The sequence below is a fragment of the Primulina eburnea genome, chromosome 1 (genome assembly GCF_022965805.1).
Source record: "Primulina eburnea isolate SZY01 chromosome 1, ASM2296580v1, whole genome shotgun sequence".
Taxonomy (NCBI): Eukaryota; Viridiplantae; Streptophyta; class Magnoliopsida; order Lamiales; family Gesneriaceae; genus Primulina; species Primulina eburnea.
This window is the reverse complement of record NC_133101.1, coordinates 65,646,442-65,663,182: the sequence shown is the minus strand read 5'-3', so window position 1 is coordinate 65,663,182 and position 16,741 is coordinate 65,646,442. Positions and strand designations below refer to the sequence as shown.

The following is a 16,741-nucleotide window of genomic DNA, read 5'->3' as shown; positions in this document are numbered from 1 at the left end:
TTTTCAATAACTTCTTCTACTTTTGGCAAAATGATTAGAGCCAAATCTCTTCTTTCTGCCTTTGTGGTTTTCTTCCAATAATTATTGAAAACTTTGTGTGGGGTCCTTAACTCCTAATCGTTATTACAATCAAATCTGATTAGGTTTTAATTAATTACAGCGGAAAACAAGTTTAAAATTTTCTTTACAATGAGCTCAAAACGTGTCAACTGTAATTATAATACTAAAAATAGTATATAATATAGTCTCGTCTCAACACGTCACAATATAAACCAAACCCACATATAATCCAAATCAAATACATACAAACAAACTCATATCCTCGGAACATACCCCGGTATATAGATACATATACATATATACTGGGAAAGACAACGAAACCTCAAATCAACCATGACTCCCTCCAGAAGTACCCTCTCCGGCCTCCTGATATCCTGGAGTATCTGCCATTGTCCACATACAAAGGCAACAACAGCCCCCCTTGGGGGTGAGCAAAGCTCCGTATGGAACAACCATCATATATACCACACGTATATAAACAATGATATATGATATGCAATGCATGTATGTCGTGGAGGTATCAGGTCAATGCACATCCACTGAGCATATCTCAGAATCAATCGAATCGCTATCAAATCAATGCTCGAGCTGGCACACCGACATCAATCAGGGGTACTCATATGATAACGTCGACAAAGCGTCATCAAATCCCAAATCTCAATCAATCACCGGGGCCACTAATGTCTATGTTTTAAGGGTCATATAACACCAAACATAGCATTGTATTCACAAACCTCAGAATCAAATCAAATCATATCAGGGTATCCAAGGATCATAGCTCCACGTGCATGTCATGTATCGATGTATGCATCAAACGATGTGTGTTAAAAAAATATTTATTTTATACATCGATATTCCAATCACAATGTCATGTATGACACATCAAGTCATCACATAAGGCATATAGACACATATCCTCAATCCAATCAATCAAACATATATCATATAATACAGATACATGTCGTATGTTACCCGGTCGCAACATACCTCAATTCTTCGTTTCCAATTGATGTAGCTTGGAGATTGTAGTATAATAATCTATCTACATCAATAACATATTCATTTCAATCAATAACATCATTCAAGATCAATAATATAATTTTCAAATATCTTTTGAAACTTCGAAAATTCATATCAAATTCAAATCATCGTATAATTCCATTCCGACTTCAAAACTTAGTTTCTTGTCAGTTATTCTACCGCATATATAACCGACAAATAATTCTTCAATCTCAATAAAATGATTAAAATTCTCTATTTATAAGGAATTGAGAATAATTCAAAATAACATCATTATAATCATATCTTCTTGGTTAAAATCATACACTAATCAACAATCTTCAATTTCTGTATGATTTAACAATTTATCAGATTTCTTCCCAAAAATCGACGAATTTCAAACATCGTCAAAACTATGAAATTTATACCTCAAATCGAAGACCTCGTATCAACGATCCCAGAACTGAAGTCGATTCACCGATTAGATAAACTGATAAGTCGCACACTGAAAAGAAAATCGAAACTCTTCTCTCACTTTCTTCTCTGTGATGAAATGCTTGCTGAGATCAATTCATTCTCGTACGTTTCATCTATATCTTTCTTATTTTTAATATTATATTATATTATTAATAAAATAAAATAATATAATATAATATATATTATTTAACATTTTAACATCGATAGATCCCTTTGGGTAGTCAAACGATTAAATTTTCCAAAACTCAAAACATGAAACTTCTATATCTTTGAGTTTTCTACGTCATATCCAAATTTCAAATCATTTGGACAAATACTCAGACAATTATGTTAAAAACTATAACATAATTATCATTTTTCCCTTAAAATTAATTCATTATTTTTCAACTTATTTACGAAAATGTCATCAAAATAAATTGAATATTTTTCAATTTATTTAAAAAATGCCATTAATACTATTTTATTCTTGAGGTCTCACAATTTCTCTATAACATAAAGGAGTAATCTTGTTTATATCCCTTAATCTTTTGTAGTTCTTTTATAATGCTATCAAATGAAACAATTCTGCCAATTTTTATTTAAGAAAAGAAGCACTTCTGACCAGAGAATCTGGATTGGCAGAGATGTATTTCATTTTTAGAATTTTTCTCTAGAGATTTGACATTTTGGCGAATACAAGTTGCATTGTTGTGTTTTATTCGATTCCTGAATTCATCTGTATTTAATGAACAAAAACTGTATTCATATACTATACATATGTCATATAATTCAAAACTATATAGAGCTTGAGCATTTTTCCTTATCTTTTTCGTATCATAATTATTGAAACAATCCACCACTTTTATAAATTGTGCCTTAAATAGAGTGATCATTTTTCCAGCTATCTCACTAAGAGATTATTCAAATAGGACTGACTTTTTGGTTTAATCCGAAGTCATATCCCAAGTGATTTTAATTGATCCAATGAGACTAATTTTTAAAATCATTCTCTATTGAGATCAAGTGACCCTCCTGTGATTCTCATAGGCATTGTCTAATCATCTATGAGTTCTTCTATGTTTTTGAAGTCTAGTATATTAAGATTAAGCACAACTCTGTAAAGATGTATTGGTTCTAAAACAGCCTTCCCATTGCGTGTTTGATGCAAAGGAATTCGATTCCTCTTTGATTGTGTTTCAGCTGTGTGTGATTCTCCACCAACCGGAAAGTGTGTTTGGGGTCCTCTCATGTTTGACATTGAATTCCACACTTTCCCTTAGTGGTTTTTGAGAAGGCACCTTATTAACTATGGATTGTTCACCTCCGATTATGTTCATTTTCAGATATACGACTTTGAGAATTACAAAAGATTCAATAAGGTCTTGAAGATAATCGAGATCAATCATTTCTATAGTTGTCATCAGATTATTTTATTTTCTGAGATAGTTTTGATAAGATTGATTATCTTTCTCATCATTGATTAAGGTTTTTGAACTATTGTGCATTCTCTCTTTGATGTAATAAGGGTTCCATACCAAATGATGGTGGTAACCTTCCTTCCAAGATCCTATTGCTAGAACTGAGTTGTTATTATAGGGTTTGGATTTTTGTTTAAATATCATTCAACAAAGAATTTTTTTTTCAAGGATTGCTTCAATTTTTCATGATACATAATATAGTTGGTTATCATAATTTTGTACAATCTTTTGGATTCTCTAATATCTCCAGAGAGTTTAGAAGAACCCGAGACTATTTCTAATAATCCAGTATTTTGAATCATAATTAGTAATTTAATTTGTTTCTTGTTATTCTGGATATATAACATTTGTTAGATTTTTTTGTTTCACATATTCAAAAACATTGGAATAAAACCTGTAAATAATAAATTTCGAACGTATGTTCAGATCTATAATTTGATAATATCTCCTCAACAAGATAAGTTAATAATAATAATTTTATGTCTAGAATAAAAAAAATAGCCGCTGATATCATTTTAATTGTATTTTCCAAGGATTTTATAATAATAATAGGTCCATGGTTATCTTGGAAATTTTTAGAAAATATTTATGCCTGAAGGACCAGCTTTGACTAATTATTGGAAAGATGAAGGACCGACGTGGGGACCAGCTTTGACTAATTATTGGAAAGATGAAGGACCGACGTGGGAACATGCAAAGGAAAAAATCAAATTGGGATTTTATCGTTCTTTAAGGATCAAATTGAGTTTCGCCTCATTTATCAAGTAAAAAATGTGCTTATAAATTGGTTGAAAAGGATTTTTTTTTTCTTTTCAAGGTTGTACTTATATATGGATTTAAGATGATTAATTTCAAATTTATTGACTTTCTTGGATGTATAAAATTCAAATATATTTCAAATTCACTTCATATAAATATAAAGCTATGCAAATTCAATTGTAATCCCGTGCATCTCTTCTCTCCAGTCTCCACAGAGAATCAAGGATTTTGAGAGTAAATATTTTAAGATGCTCCTTCATTCTCATGAAACCGTGCATCCACCCATGACTTGCAACAACAAAAGAAGCAAATTTATGCTAATATATAAAACACAACTAATATATAAAACACAAACCATTTGGTCGTACACATGCATTAGAAAGGTTCCTACACATTATCCAAAACAGTTTAAAAGCAAAACATTACAAACAACACAGACCACAGGTATAAAACTTGATAAAAACCAGTTGCATCCACCATCAAAACGACTCCTTATAAGATTTACGCCTGTAAACAATGTGTACCAGTGTGGTCACAAAATGATCAAGCACCAAATAAAGTGAAGATTTATAATTAAAGTATTATTGCACTTGCCTTGCTAGCAATATTATTGGAGAGCCAATCAAGTCCCTCGTAAAGCCCCTCCCCTGAGGTAGCACAGGTGCTCTGGATGTACCTGGAAGCAAAGAAAAACAGGTAAAATAACATTTATAAGGGAAATTGTGGGTGTAGAGTAACAGACAATAAATGTAACTGAATTAAAAAATGTCTACCAGTGACGCTGCCTGAGAGAGTGCAGGCCAAGTTTGTCAGTTATTTCGGCAGCGTTCATTGCATTAGGAAGATCTTGTTTGTTGGCAAATACAAGTAGTACCGCATCTCTTAATTCATCCTGAAAAAATGGAATCCATAATTCCAGCCGAAGTGGTAAGCAAAAACCATTTTTTTGTCAAGAACATAAATGGTGCAGCCATTTTATCGGGCATGATGAAACAACTATAAGGCACTCCTCAAATGGCTCACAACAGCAGCATGGGGGAAAACAAGATTTTTTCAGGACATGAAATTGGGTACAAACAAACTATTTGCATCCGGAGTATTAATCCTCACAGGTTATTAAAAAAAAAATTCAGAAGTTAAAATGGGATACAAAAAGATTGCACAAAGAAATTGTCACCTCATTCAACATCCTATGCAATTCATCCCTAGCCTCCACAACACGGTCCCTGTCATTGCTATCTACCACAAATATAAGACCCTGTGTGTTTTGGAAGTAGTGTCTCCACAATGGACGAATCTGTAAAAGTAAATGAATATGTTACCCTCCATAGGCATGTTATATTGATCATGGAAAATGATTTAAACAATTATTCCATCAGGGAAAGATTACAAAATTAAATGGTACACTATGCGCTAAACTATTATATCATATAAATAAGTAATAAAAATAGATTCATCATAAAGAATATAACGAATGTTCCACCTTATCCTGACCACCAACGTCCCAGACGGTGAAGCTTATGTTCTTGTACTCAACAGTCTCCACATTGAAACCTGCGGATAAATACAAGACCCATATGCAAAGAAATATTAGAAAGCTGTTAAAGTTGGAATTAAAAAAACGCAATAGAGATCATCTGCACTGGTTATTGGAAAGAGAAGCTGAGAGAAGAAGTAAAAAGGGAACTACTGCAGTTGCAAGATCAAGAAGGCATACCAATTGTAGGAATAGTAGTTACAATCTCTCCAAGCTTGAGCTTGTACAGGATGGTGGTCTTACCAGCAGCGTCAAGACCAACCATCAGAATGCGCATCTCCTTCTTGGCAAAAAGCCGGCTAAAAAGCTTAGTGAACGACAGCCCCATTTCCCTAACTTGCTTTTAATCCCTAGAAACCATAATGAGCAAAAAATATCAATGCATTATATTATGTGTAAGTGGTTTCATAATTTATCCTAATAAATAACACATGACCAGAACCATATGCAGACAAGCATATCAATATCAATTATAGCAAGAACATTACAACCAAAAGGTTTATAATTTCTAAAAGAATGATGGATGAATAGGAACAGCAGTGATGTACTATAACATTCCAGTATTTGCTCCGTTCCCAATTTCATCTAAGATCTCAACACAAAATAGAACTATTGAAATCTTTTACATGCTTAACACTTACGCAAACACAAATATGAGACTTTGAAATATAGACCCCATTACAGACTTGTTACAAATATTGTTTCAACACATAATACTGTTTATCATATATACAATCAATAAAATCAATCACAAGACACACAAACAAGCATGGGCAAAAGAAGAAACCAGGAGCCATTACACAACACCAAATTAAGAATTACTTAGCCAGGTTGCATTTGGATGGACATATTTTGATATGGATCGGGAATTCAATCTGGAGAATGATATCAAGTATGTATTTCAAATAACCTAAAATTGTATTGGTTATCCATTATAATTGATAGGGGATGAATTTGAAACCCCCTTTAATCAGATTCATCTATATAACTAAGATGCATTTAAAATCCATGATTAAAAAGGCTAAATCCAAATCCGATAAATTTATTCAATGCATTAGGTAGTGAAATGCCTGTGTAGACTAACACGTAAAAAGAAAATTAATCATACCTTCTAAATGTTAAAATCACTAAACAATAACGTATAAGTCCGAAACTATAGCAATTAGAACTAAAAGTCCCAGAAAATTTATAAGATCAAACAGATCCACCTGAAAAAACTGGTTCATACACAACCGCAATAGATATTTACCGCAATTTCACGAGTATCCAGATTCTCAGAATGTCGTACCAAAACACACAACGGATCGGATCGGATCACAACCAAAACAAAATCAGAAACAGAAACAACTCGACATTTAGCAATAAATAAATATTAACTCGATCATAATGAAACGCTGTTTTTAATCCCATCATTGCATCCGAATCAAACAAGATAACACAAAACCAATTCAAAAAAATTGATAAACAAAAAATTCCTTCACCCGGTACCTCAAATAATACAATAAATCAGTAATCACAGAAATCCGAAGAAGATTTTACCACAGCAAAAACAACTTCAAACCGCGCGCATAAGAACCTGATGGTACGTACCTGAGCGAGATAGATCTAGCGAAATGTTGAGGAGAGCGTGCGTACAGCTAGCTGCCTCAGAATAACGCGAGCATGAAATCTATTCAGCCATTAAATAAAAATAATTTTGGTATTTTTTTATTCCAATTGCCTAAATAACCGCCTATTGTCCTCTAAATAACGGTACTACCCCTTGCGAAGTATAAAGTGGAAAATTTTATTCAGGGGGCTATTAAATTTAATTAAATCAAACTAAATTATAATAATTAAAATAAATAAATATTCAGGGGAATCCGTTTAGATTTGTCTTGTTGAGCCGCCATTATTATTTTTATCATATTAATTAATTTATACTGGTTGTCTTACGTATTTAAAATCCCTGAACTATCCATATTTCTTTGTATAGCAAAAAAATTAATTTTTTGTAAGAATTTTTTAAAAACTTATCAAAAATAGAAAATTATAATTTTTTCACTTTTGATTTCTAATCTTTTTTAACTTAAAAAAAAACAAACTATATAAGCATATAATGCGTACAGAAAAATAATAGCTTTTTTGAAGTAAAAAATCCATAAAATTAAAATGTCAAGTTAGTTATAATTGCATCAGAAACAAGCCAAGACGAGAGGATAATCCAGCCTTTTAAACTAGACAAAGAACCAGTCGCTCTAGCTAACACATGAGCGGCTTGATTTGTCGATCTTCTAAAAAAAGCTAAAGAAACAGATTTTAAATCCAATGCTAGAGTTTTGAGGTCATGAACAATCAAATATAGATAAATAAGGAGTAGTATTCTGTAAAACTTTAATGACCAAAAGAGCGTCAGATTCGATAATAACGTTTGAAAGCTGCTGAGCTTTAATCCAACTTTGAGCTTTCCGAAATCTCGAGGCTTCATCAATGGTTGGGTTATGAACACCAGGAATGCAGCCATGGATCGCTGCAACAACAATACCACAAGAATTTCGTATCAAACGTCCATAGCCCATGTGAAGGGGTTGTTGAAGATCATGCATCCACATTAAACTTTAACTGAGTCGTTTGGGGAGCAGTACTCCATCTAGGTAAAGTAGGCTGCAAGTGGGAGATAGGGTGATGTGCAGCCCGTTGATTAGCTCCAGGCCAAAGAATGCAAAGCTCTATAGTAAAACGAGAGATCATGGCTGATTTTTTACATTTCTCGTTCCAAACCACGTCATTATGGTTTTGCCAAACGCTCTATATAACTATTGTCACAAAAACAATTCCCTGATATTGGCTTTTATAAAATGAAATTCAAAAATTTGATTCATGTGTATCGTGATACCAAAGTCTCAATTTTGATTTAAGATTTCATTGTAACAAACATCTCGTTCAACTAAAATAAATTGAAAAACAAGGTTTTATTAGAGATGTGTGGTTGGAAATGTCAAAAGATGACGACGAGTATTCATTATAAATTTAGATATCCGAAAGATTCAAATCCTCGTGAAAAACTTTAAATTTTCTTCCATTAATTTGCCATGAATGTTATATGAAACGTCCATTACTTATTTTTCTAAAAAAGTACTAAATTTTTTTTTCTTTACTACACTTGGCTGATACATACATATATACTTTAAAATACCTTGCACCATTTTAAAAATAAAACAACCAACTATATTTGAAAATTCAAAAGAAAGAATTCAAAACATAAAATCGTTAAACGTTTGCCAAACTTAACTTAGCAATATTTCAACATAAAGCTAACTCTAATAACCTCTCAAAAACCACTCAAAAGCATAATAAAAGTCGTAAAAATCTTTAGCATAAACTTAAAATCATAAATGCGGAAAACTAGCGATGATCCTCGAGTTATGTGGACCTTCAGTCCAGTAAAATCAACCATCAATACCTCCAATAACATCAACATCATGCTACCTGCATCGATTACACTTAGTGAGTCTATTGACTCATCAAACCATAACCATAATAGCAAGTAATACATATACAATCACATGCAACCGTGAAAATACTTTTACTTAAAATAACATTTCATATTATGCATGAACTTAAACATTTTTTATCTCATCATAAACATATTCATTTCATCATATACGTATACGTTTTTCTTTTTGTTGAATTCAGATCGTTAATTGTGACTTTCGTATTAGCTGAAGGTCGATAGATCCATCTACGTATTACCATAGTACTGGGAGGCGGAGATATCAGTGACACTCTCACCCGTCAACTGAGCATTGTCCTTACATATCATTGTTTCATCATAATCATCGTATTAGTCACAATTACTTCGCTTCCTTCAACATTTCATATTTTCACCACTTTATAAAAATTAAAGCATGCATAAATCATATTTCTTTTAAACCAAACATTCAACATATCTTTTAGCATTATCTTTCCATCATAAAAATCAATAAACATTTAAAATAATCATATTAACGTATTTTACAGCATTCAGGGCACTGCCAGGATGTTTACTATTTTTCAGGTGTAAATTGACTGTTTTTGAAACGTCTCGTGTTCTTTTGTTTAAAATGTACTAGAATTTTTTTTTTAAAATTCGGCCAACACATGAAAATATTTTAAATAAAATATTTTGCCCATGATCTAGAACATCCAATAGTTAGCATTTTAAAATCAAGTGCAACAATCCTAAAAATAAAATCATCGCATGATATACCAAACCTAAAAAGCAATAAATTTGAAATGTGTAGTCCATACTAAACCTCTCAAAAACCTCTCAAAGCATAAAAAAAAATCTTAAAATCTTTAACGAAATCATGAATCATAAAATCGTAAATGCGGAAACAGTAGAAACGCTGGTCATCGGGTTGCGTGCACCTTCAGTCCAGTCAATCACCCGTCAAGGCCTCCCTCAACCCCACCTGCATCCATCACACCTAGTGAGTCTAAAGACTCAATACACCAAATCTTTGTAACAAATAATACATAATAAAACCACGTGCAACAGTGAAAATACTTTTACGTAAAATAACATTTTCGTGATATGCATAACATTAACCTCACCTTTACCCTTTTCCTCAATCATAACATGACATAATCTTTTTCATGATCATAAACCTTATCTTTTCCTTTATTGAATTCAGATCGTTAATTGTGACTTTCCTCAATCTTCAAAAGTCGATGGTACCATCTACATGAAACCACAGTACTGGGCGGCAGGGACATCAGCGACACAGGATCGTCAACTGAGCCTTGGCCTATCCTCAATCATAACCTCATATCCTCATATCCTCATAGTCACAATTACATCACTTTCATCAATGTTTTCATCACTTAATAAAATCGTGCATAAATATATTTTCGTTTGAAACCAAGCATGCACCATGTATTTTAAATGTCAACTTGTAATCATAAAATTTCATGGACATTTAAAATAAATCTTGAACATTTCATAAGCATTTAAAAATACTCGTAATATCATAAAAACAGCATTTAGGGCACTGCCATGACCTTTACTAATTTTCCGGTGTAAAAAGAAATACCGTTTTACCCCTGGACGTGACATTTTACGTTTTTGACTTATTCCTTGATTTCTTGACTCTAACATGTCCCAAATAATTATTTAAGCTTACCTGAATTTTTTTCATAATTTTATTTAGCTTAAATAATAGACTTTTTCATTGGGTCAATAAAAAATATATGATCCATTTAAAATTTAATTAAATAAAAGGGATTTTGACTTTTTTAAATCGAAAAAAGGGAGTTGAATATGTTAGTTAAATAAGATCATTAATTAGCTCATTAATTAGTTAGTTAAGTTTCACTTGGGGTCGAGCTCGACCCACTCTTCAGACTCTCGACCCAGTGGGTCGAGGTGCTGGGTCGTGAAGACCTCGACCTACTCTTTTGATTTTTATTTTTTTTTTAATTTTTTTAAGAGATAAGAACCCACTCTTCTACTTCTATTTTTTTTATTTTTTAAAAATAAAACTTTTTTAAAAAAAATAAAAAAAATGAAGAGTGGGTCGAGAGCACTCTTCTACTTCTATTTTTTTTTAAATAAATTTTTTTTAAAAAAATAAAAAATTGAAGAGTGGGTCGAGCTTGGGTCGAGAAGAGCTCGACCCACTCTTCTACTTCTATTTTTTTTAAAATAAATTTTTTTTTTTAAAAAAATGAAGAGTGGGTCGAGCTTGGGTCGAGAAGAGCTCGACCCACTCTTCTGCTTCTATTTTTTTTAAATAAATTTTTTTAAAAAAAAATAAAGAGTGCTCGACCCACTCTTCTATGTTTTTATTTTTTTTTGTTTTTTAAATAAATAAAAAAAAAGAGTGGGTCGAGTGATAATATTAGAGGTTTGGTTTAGGGTTTTGTTTAGGGTTTAGGGTTTGGGTCGAGTTTGGGTCGAGAGGGGTCGAGTGGGTAGGAAATTTTTGATATTTTTGAGTTTTGATCATTTTATAATATATAATTCACTTTATATATGATTAGAATGTAAATATATATAAAAAATTTATTTGTGTAAACATTAGTTATATGTTATAACTTAAGTATGTTAGTTAAAAAATTCATAACAAGTAGAAGAATGTATCTCTTATTCTAACAATGTGGGTTGACTTTATACTCGACTAAAAATATTGACAAATTTTATAATTCCACTAAAATTCATAACAAATTTTATAATAATAGAACTAAAAAAATTCATAACAAATTTTATTACATATTCACTTTAATGAATGTGTATCGAAGCATATGAAATTAATGTTTATTGTATATAAACATTAACAAATTTTATAATTCTACTAAAATTTTTAACAAATTTTATAATAATAGAACTAAAAAAATTCATAACAAATTTCATTACATATTCACTTTAATGTAATGAATGTATATCAAAACATATGAAATTAATGTTTATTGTATGCAAACATTAACAAATTTTATAATTATACTAAAATTTTTAACAAATTTTATAATAATATGCTTCTCGACCCATCTATTACAACATATTAAAATCTATATAGATTTTACAATATATATATATATATATATATATATATATATATATATATATATATAGCTTTATGGGTCGAGAAGCCAAAATTATGCTTCTCGACCCATCTCGACCCACGCGACCCACCAAAATTGGGTCGCGTGGGTCGAGTATAATCTCGACCCAATTTTGTGACGAGTCATAACCCTCGACTCAATTTTGATTGAAATTGTTATAATCCTTAGCATATAAAATTAATTTACGAAATTGAGTGTACTGCACCAAATATTCTATCTCTTTCTCATTTAAAAATGATACAATCTTCTTACAGATTTCAACGTATCTTGATCCTAAAATTAACTTGCATTCAAAAAATTGATTCCTTCTAAGTTTAGCGGGAAAGTAAATCTGGAAAAAAAAAACAAAAAAACAAAAAAATCATTAATTGTATAAATTTAAAACAAAACAAAGGTTATTAATTAAAAATTTTAAAATTAACAATGGGTCGTGAAGTCTTCACGTCACGACCCCGCCTGGATCGTGAAGTCACGACCCCGCCTGGGTCGTGAAGTCGCGACCCAGGGTCGTGGGTCTTGTGCTTCACAACCCAAAGTGAAGCACTTGTGCTTCACTGTGAAGCATCACGACCCAGGTCATGACGCCGTGGGTCGTGCTCTTCACATTTGGTCGTGAACACTGACGAGACCCAATAAATTTCATATTTCAAAATAAATTTCTGTTTAATATGTGTTTTTCTTTTTGGATTTGTTGTATAGGAATAACTTGTAGACTTGTAGCTAATTGTTAGCCAAAAAATGAGAGGATGGAAGGTCGAGAAGAAAAAGATTTTTTGTGAAGGTAAAGAATGAAATGAGATCTAGGATTGAGTCGGGAAAGATGGAAAAACTGAGCCGAGTAAGTTTTTTTATTTAATTAAATTATAAATTTTATTATATATAAAATTAAAATACACTAATGTAAAAATTAGTTTTTAAACAAATTTTAAACAAAGGATAAAAAAATAAATTACATTCACTCCCTTTTTCTTAATAAACTCTTCCGCCACTCCCTTTTTCCTCATTTTCCCTATTTTATCTTTAATTAATTATTTTGACGGTGTTTTAATCTCGAAAATCCCAAACTTTAATATAAAATTCCTAAATTCAAAATTTAGTCTTTTTATATTATTTTAGCTTTTATGAATCACGATTCGACCCCTCGTGAACCATTTTTCAGTTTTTTTATTTCATTAGAAGCCCTCTTTTGACACTTAAACTTCAACCCCGAGCCATCTCTTAATTTTCACGAGTTACCCCCCGAACCATGTCGAGCCAAAACGTGCCCAACATGTTAAATTAACCTACTGGACTCTAAGTTTGTCAAGGTATCCAACCAAAATCGAAAAAAAAATGGTTCCCCACGTGACACCTATTCTGGCCGAGAATCACACCTTGCATGGACTCCATGTTTGTGATCGTGTGAGCCCAGCCGACGCTCTACCACCCGAACCCAACCCCTGAACACTTACTTAGGACCCTAGTGAACCTTCCTAGCCCAGCCCGTGCCCCACGCATCGAGCCCTCAGCGCCTGGAAGTAGCGCAAACCCTGCACCAATCTGTGCAGGGTTCTCGGGTGGAGTCCTAGCCATACTAGGACTCTTTCCCGAGCCCTCGGTTCGAGTCCTAGCATGGCTAGGACTCTCACCCTGACTCATGACGACCTCTGACTGTGTCCTGGCCCAAGCCAAGGCCAAGCCTTACCCTAAAACATGAACCCGATCGCCAATCCCGTGACAGCAACCGGTGCAAGCAGTTTTCGTTTCCCTTTTTTTTTTGATTGTTCGATGGTCTAGGAGTGGGTGTGCGTTGTTTTTAGACATGTACGGCCCTCCCTGGTCACGGCCCTACACCATGGCAGTCCCTAAATACTTGAGAGGCACGAATTGGTAGATAGAATCATTAGTTCATAGCATGTATATGAGAAAACCGAAAATTCTGAAAATAACTTCAAGTTCTTCATGCATACATTAATCCAATCGATAATATGATATGATGGATGAGAAAAGAAAGATTTAGACGTGCCTTTGCGTTATATACGCACGAAATACCGATGACAACGAAGAACAAAGAAAACCAAGGCTAGCTCCCTATAAACTTTCGAAGGAAAAGCTGCTTCCCAAGGCTTGTGCTAGTGCCGTGACTGCTGCTGCGCCGAGGAGAGGGTTTTGTTTTTGAAAAACTTGAGCGGCGTGAGTTTTGAGAGTCTAGCTTAGGGTTTTTGTGTGTTTTATATGCTAATGAATCTATTAAGTAGACTTAGGGCCTATTAAGATCCTAATTAAGCCCACTAGTGCTAATTAGTTAGGATTTAAATAAACTTATAAAAATGTTTTCATAACAATAATTAGTGTAATGACCCGATTAATTATATGTTATTTGGCGATAATTAAGATTAATTATTTTAAATTAAGGAATTTAAAATAATTAAGCCAAATAATTAAATTGTGTGTTTATGCATATTTAAATTTTGTAGCACACAAGAGTTGAAATAATATAGACCGGGTCAAATTTCGAGATTCGAACTTCGAAATGATAAAAAATAAACATTGCATTATATATATATATATATATATATATATATATATATATATATATATATATATATATATTATAATACACTCTCTCACACACACTACACCTATAAACACACACAAATTATCATCCATTCTTCCCGTAACTTTCGGCTGAAATCATTTTCAACCATTTCGTCACCTTTGACCGTCGATTGTGGTCGCACCAGTCGTCGAAAAATTCAAGTAAATATACGGTGGAAAGCTCTCGACGTAAGCTTTCCGTTGATACCACTTTTGATAGGAAAAATCGAGATTCTGAAAAACCCGTCGGAAAACGCCGCCGGCTTCATCGCTTAATCGCCGTGTTCCGCCGCTCAAAAGTAAAAATTGATTGAGGGGTTTTGTTCCTTATGTCATAAGCTTTCTTTTGATACCACTTTTGCAAATTTTCGCGAACGACCCGTCGGCTCCGTTTTATGCGTGATTCCGGTCATCTTCTCCGGCGAGTTTGTCGCCTGTCGCCGGTTAGCTTTGGGTTAGGCTCGATTTCCAGTCACTGTTGTTGGGATTACTAGCTGTCTCGGTACGAATTGTTGCCTATGTGAATTTAATTCAATTTAGACTCCAATGTTGTATCATTATTAATTAATTATTGGGTTCTTATTGTAGGTTCCGGTATTGTGCGAGTTGGAGGTATAAGCTGGTGAACCTAGAATTTATCGCAGTCGCTTAATATTAGTTTGACGTCATTTAAAGCTAAAAATAATATTTTGCGACGATAAAATAGAAATGATTGATTTTAGGCATTTTAGCCGAATATTGGAATTTTAAGAATTTAAGATGCCTAAATTGTTGAAATTGGATTTTTAATGAATTTAAATGGTTAAGGAATTTTTATATGATAATAAGACCATTTAAATTAATATTCAGGTGATTTGTCTGAGTTGGCAATTCCAGGACTTTCTTGAGGATTTAAGTTACTGGTAAATTAGTTGAGGTACGTAGAGATCAGTTATTTTTCACGATGTCTGACATAGGCATCTGATGATCATGTGTATGATTTATTTGCTATTTGATGATTTATGTGATATTATATGCTGACTCGCATATTATCAGTTGGTAATTGATGTGCAAAATAAAATAAAATATTTCTTTTGGTTTACACACATTTTATTTTAGTTAGACACATCAATACCACTGAACATATCATATTGAGCCTATCTGTTATTGAGATCCAGTTAATTCGGTTGAGATCCGTTATATATATGATATGGTGTCCTGGAGATGTTTGGCTACCTTGATTCGGTCCGGCTTAGGTAGTTGCTGGCATCAAGTGTGAAGCCATATCCCCAGACACTGTCCGCTGAGTCGTGGACGGGTCCGCTGAGTCGTGGACCAGCTCGAGCATATATGTATGATTGTTGATATCGATCATTTGACTCCTGATATCCTGATATCTTGCACCTATTCATGCATTGCATTCATGCATGGCATCATTGCATTTCTATGTCATATATCGTGGTTTCTTGATGTCTCGTACTGGGGTTACTGACCCCCGAGAGGGGGCTGTCGTGTCTTTTGTGTGTGGACATGACAGGTGGTACAGGTGGTTCGACCTCAGGTGCTCGAGAGGAAGCCTCGGGAAGTACCAGAGCTCCTTGAGAGTAGGCTCAGTTGTATTTAGGTACTGCGTGGTGTTTCTGTCTCCCAGATACTATATGTATATATTTGGAGGATTGTATTATGGTATTATCGAGCCTTGTCGGCTCTATGATATTTTGGTTTGTATATGTCATGATCGTGTCTGGCTGGCACGTGTGTATGATGTTGTGTTTATTGAGGGCACATGTTGTTTATTTTGAGTATTTGATTTTCGGGTATGTCCTATGTACAGGAAGGTCATGCCGAAATTTTTATAGGCCCAACCGCAAATTTTTAACTCACTTTTCCGCTGTTAACTGATTAATCATGATTGCATGTTAATAAATCGTTATTAGGATAACGGGCCCTCACAATTAGTGAATTAAATAGCCAGACTGTTTAGAAGCTCGCATTTTGGTTGAAAATCCAAACCGATAAAATTAATCCCGGCGTATAAAATCACCTCAAAATTCTTTGTTTTCAAAAATATGAGAAAACCATCATCCTTATATTAAATAATAAAAATAATTATTTAAATAAAAAAATTTTACATTTTTTTCAGCTCCCGGTCTCCGTTCCTCGATCGTCACTCGAATAGCCTTTAAAATACAATTTATGCAGAATGACAATAAAATCATAATTAACCAGTAAGCATGTATGTCACATAATTAATTAGCAATTAAAATAACTTAATTTCCCATTTTTCATATTTTTTTTCTAGATTTGCATGCAG

The 16,741-nt window shown here is 33.0% G+C and overlaps 1 protein-coding gene and 1 long non-coding RNA gene across 2 annotated transcripts; one reads left to right on the top strand and one right to left on the bottom strand.

Moving 5' to 3' along the window:
• Positions 1 to 4,055: 4,055 nt before the first annotated feature.
• LOC140802931 (ADP-ribosylation factor) lies at positions 4,056 to 7,018 on the bottom strand. The gene is made up of 7 exons (XM_073158542.1): positions 6,880 to 7,018; positions 5,470 to 5,639; positions 5,236 to 5,306; positions 4,930 to 5,049; positions 4,526 to 4,644; positions 4,347 to 4,428; positions 4,056 to 4,259 (listed from the first exon to the last, which is right to left on the bottom strand). The coding sequence occupies exons 2-7, from the start codon at positions 5,615 to 5,617 to the stop codon at positions 4,254 to 4,256; spliced, it is 546 nt and encodes a 181-aa protein (XP_073014643.1). The 5' UTR covers positions 5,618 to 5,639; positions 6,880 to 7,018; the 3' UTR covers positions 4,056 to 4,253.
• Positions 7,019 to 14,522: 7,504 nt separating this feature from the next.
• LOC140814279 (uncharacterized) lies at positions 14,523 to 16,230 on the top strand. The gene is made up of 3 exons (XR_012114086.1): positions 14,523 to 14,950; positions 15,037 to 15,060; positions 15,298 to 16,230. It is a non-coding gene; the product is annotated as an uncharacterized lncRNA (long non-coding RNA).
• Positions 16,231 to 16,741: the final 511 nt, after the last annotated feature.

Excerpts from the sequence above, each read along its gene's own strand:
- LOC140802931 (XM_073158542.1), bottom strand. The coding sequence starts at position 5,617 with ATGGGGCTGTCGTTCACTAAGCTTTTTAGCCGGCTTTTTGCCAAGAAG. Across the intron at positions 5,050-5,235 it reads ACGTTGGTGGTCAGGATAAG|ATTCGTCCATTGTGGAGACA; the intron begins GTGGAACATTCG and ends TTACTTTTACAG. Across the intron at positions 4,429-4,525 it reads TCTCTCAGGCAGCGTCACTG|GTACATCCAGAGCACCTGTG; the intron begins GTAGACATTTTT and ends CTTTGCTTCCAG.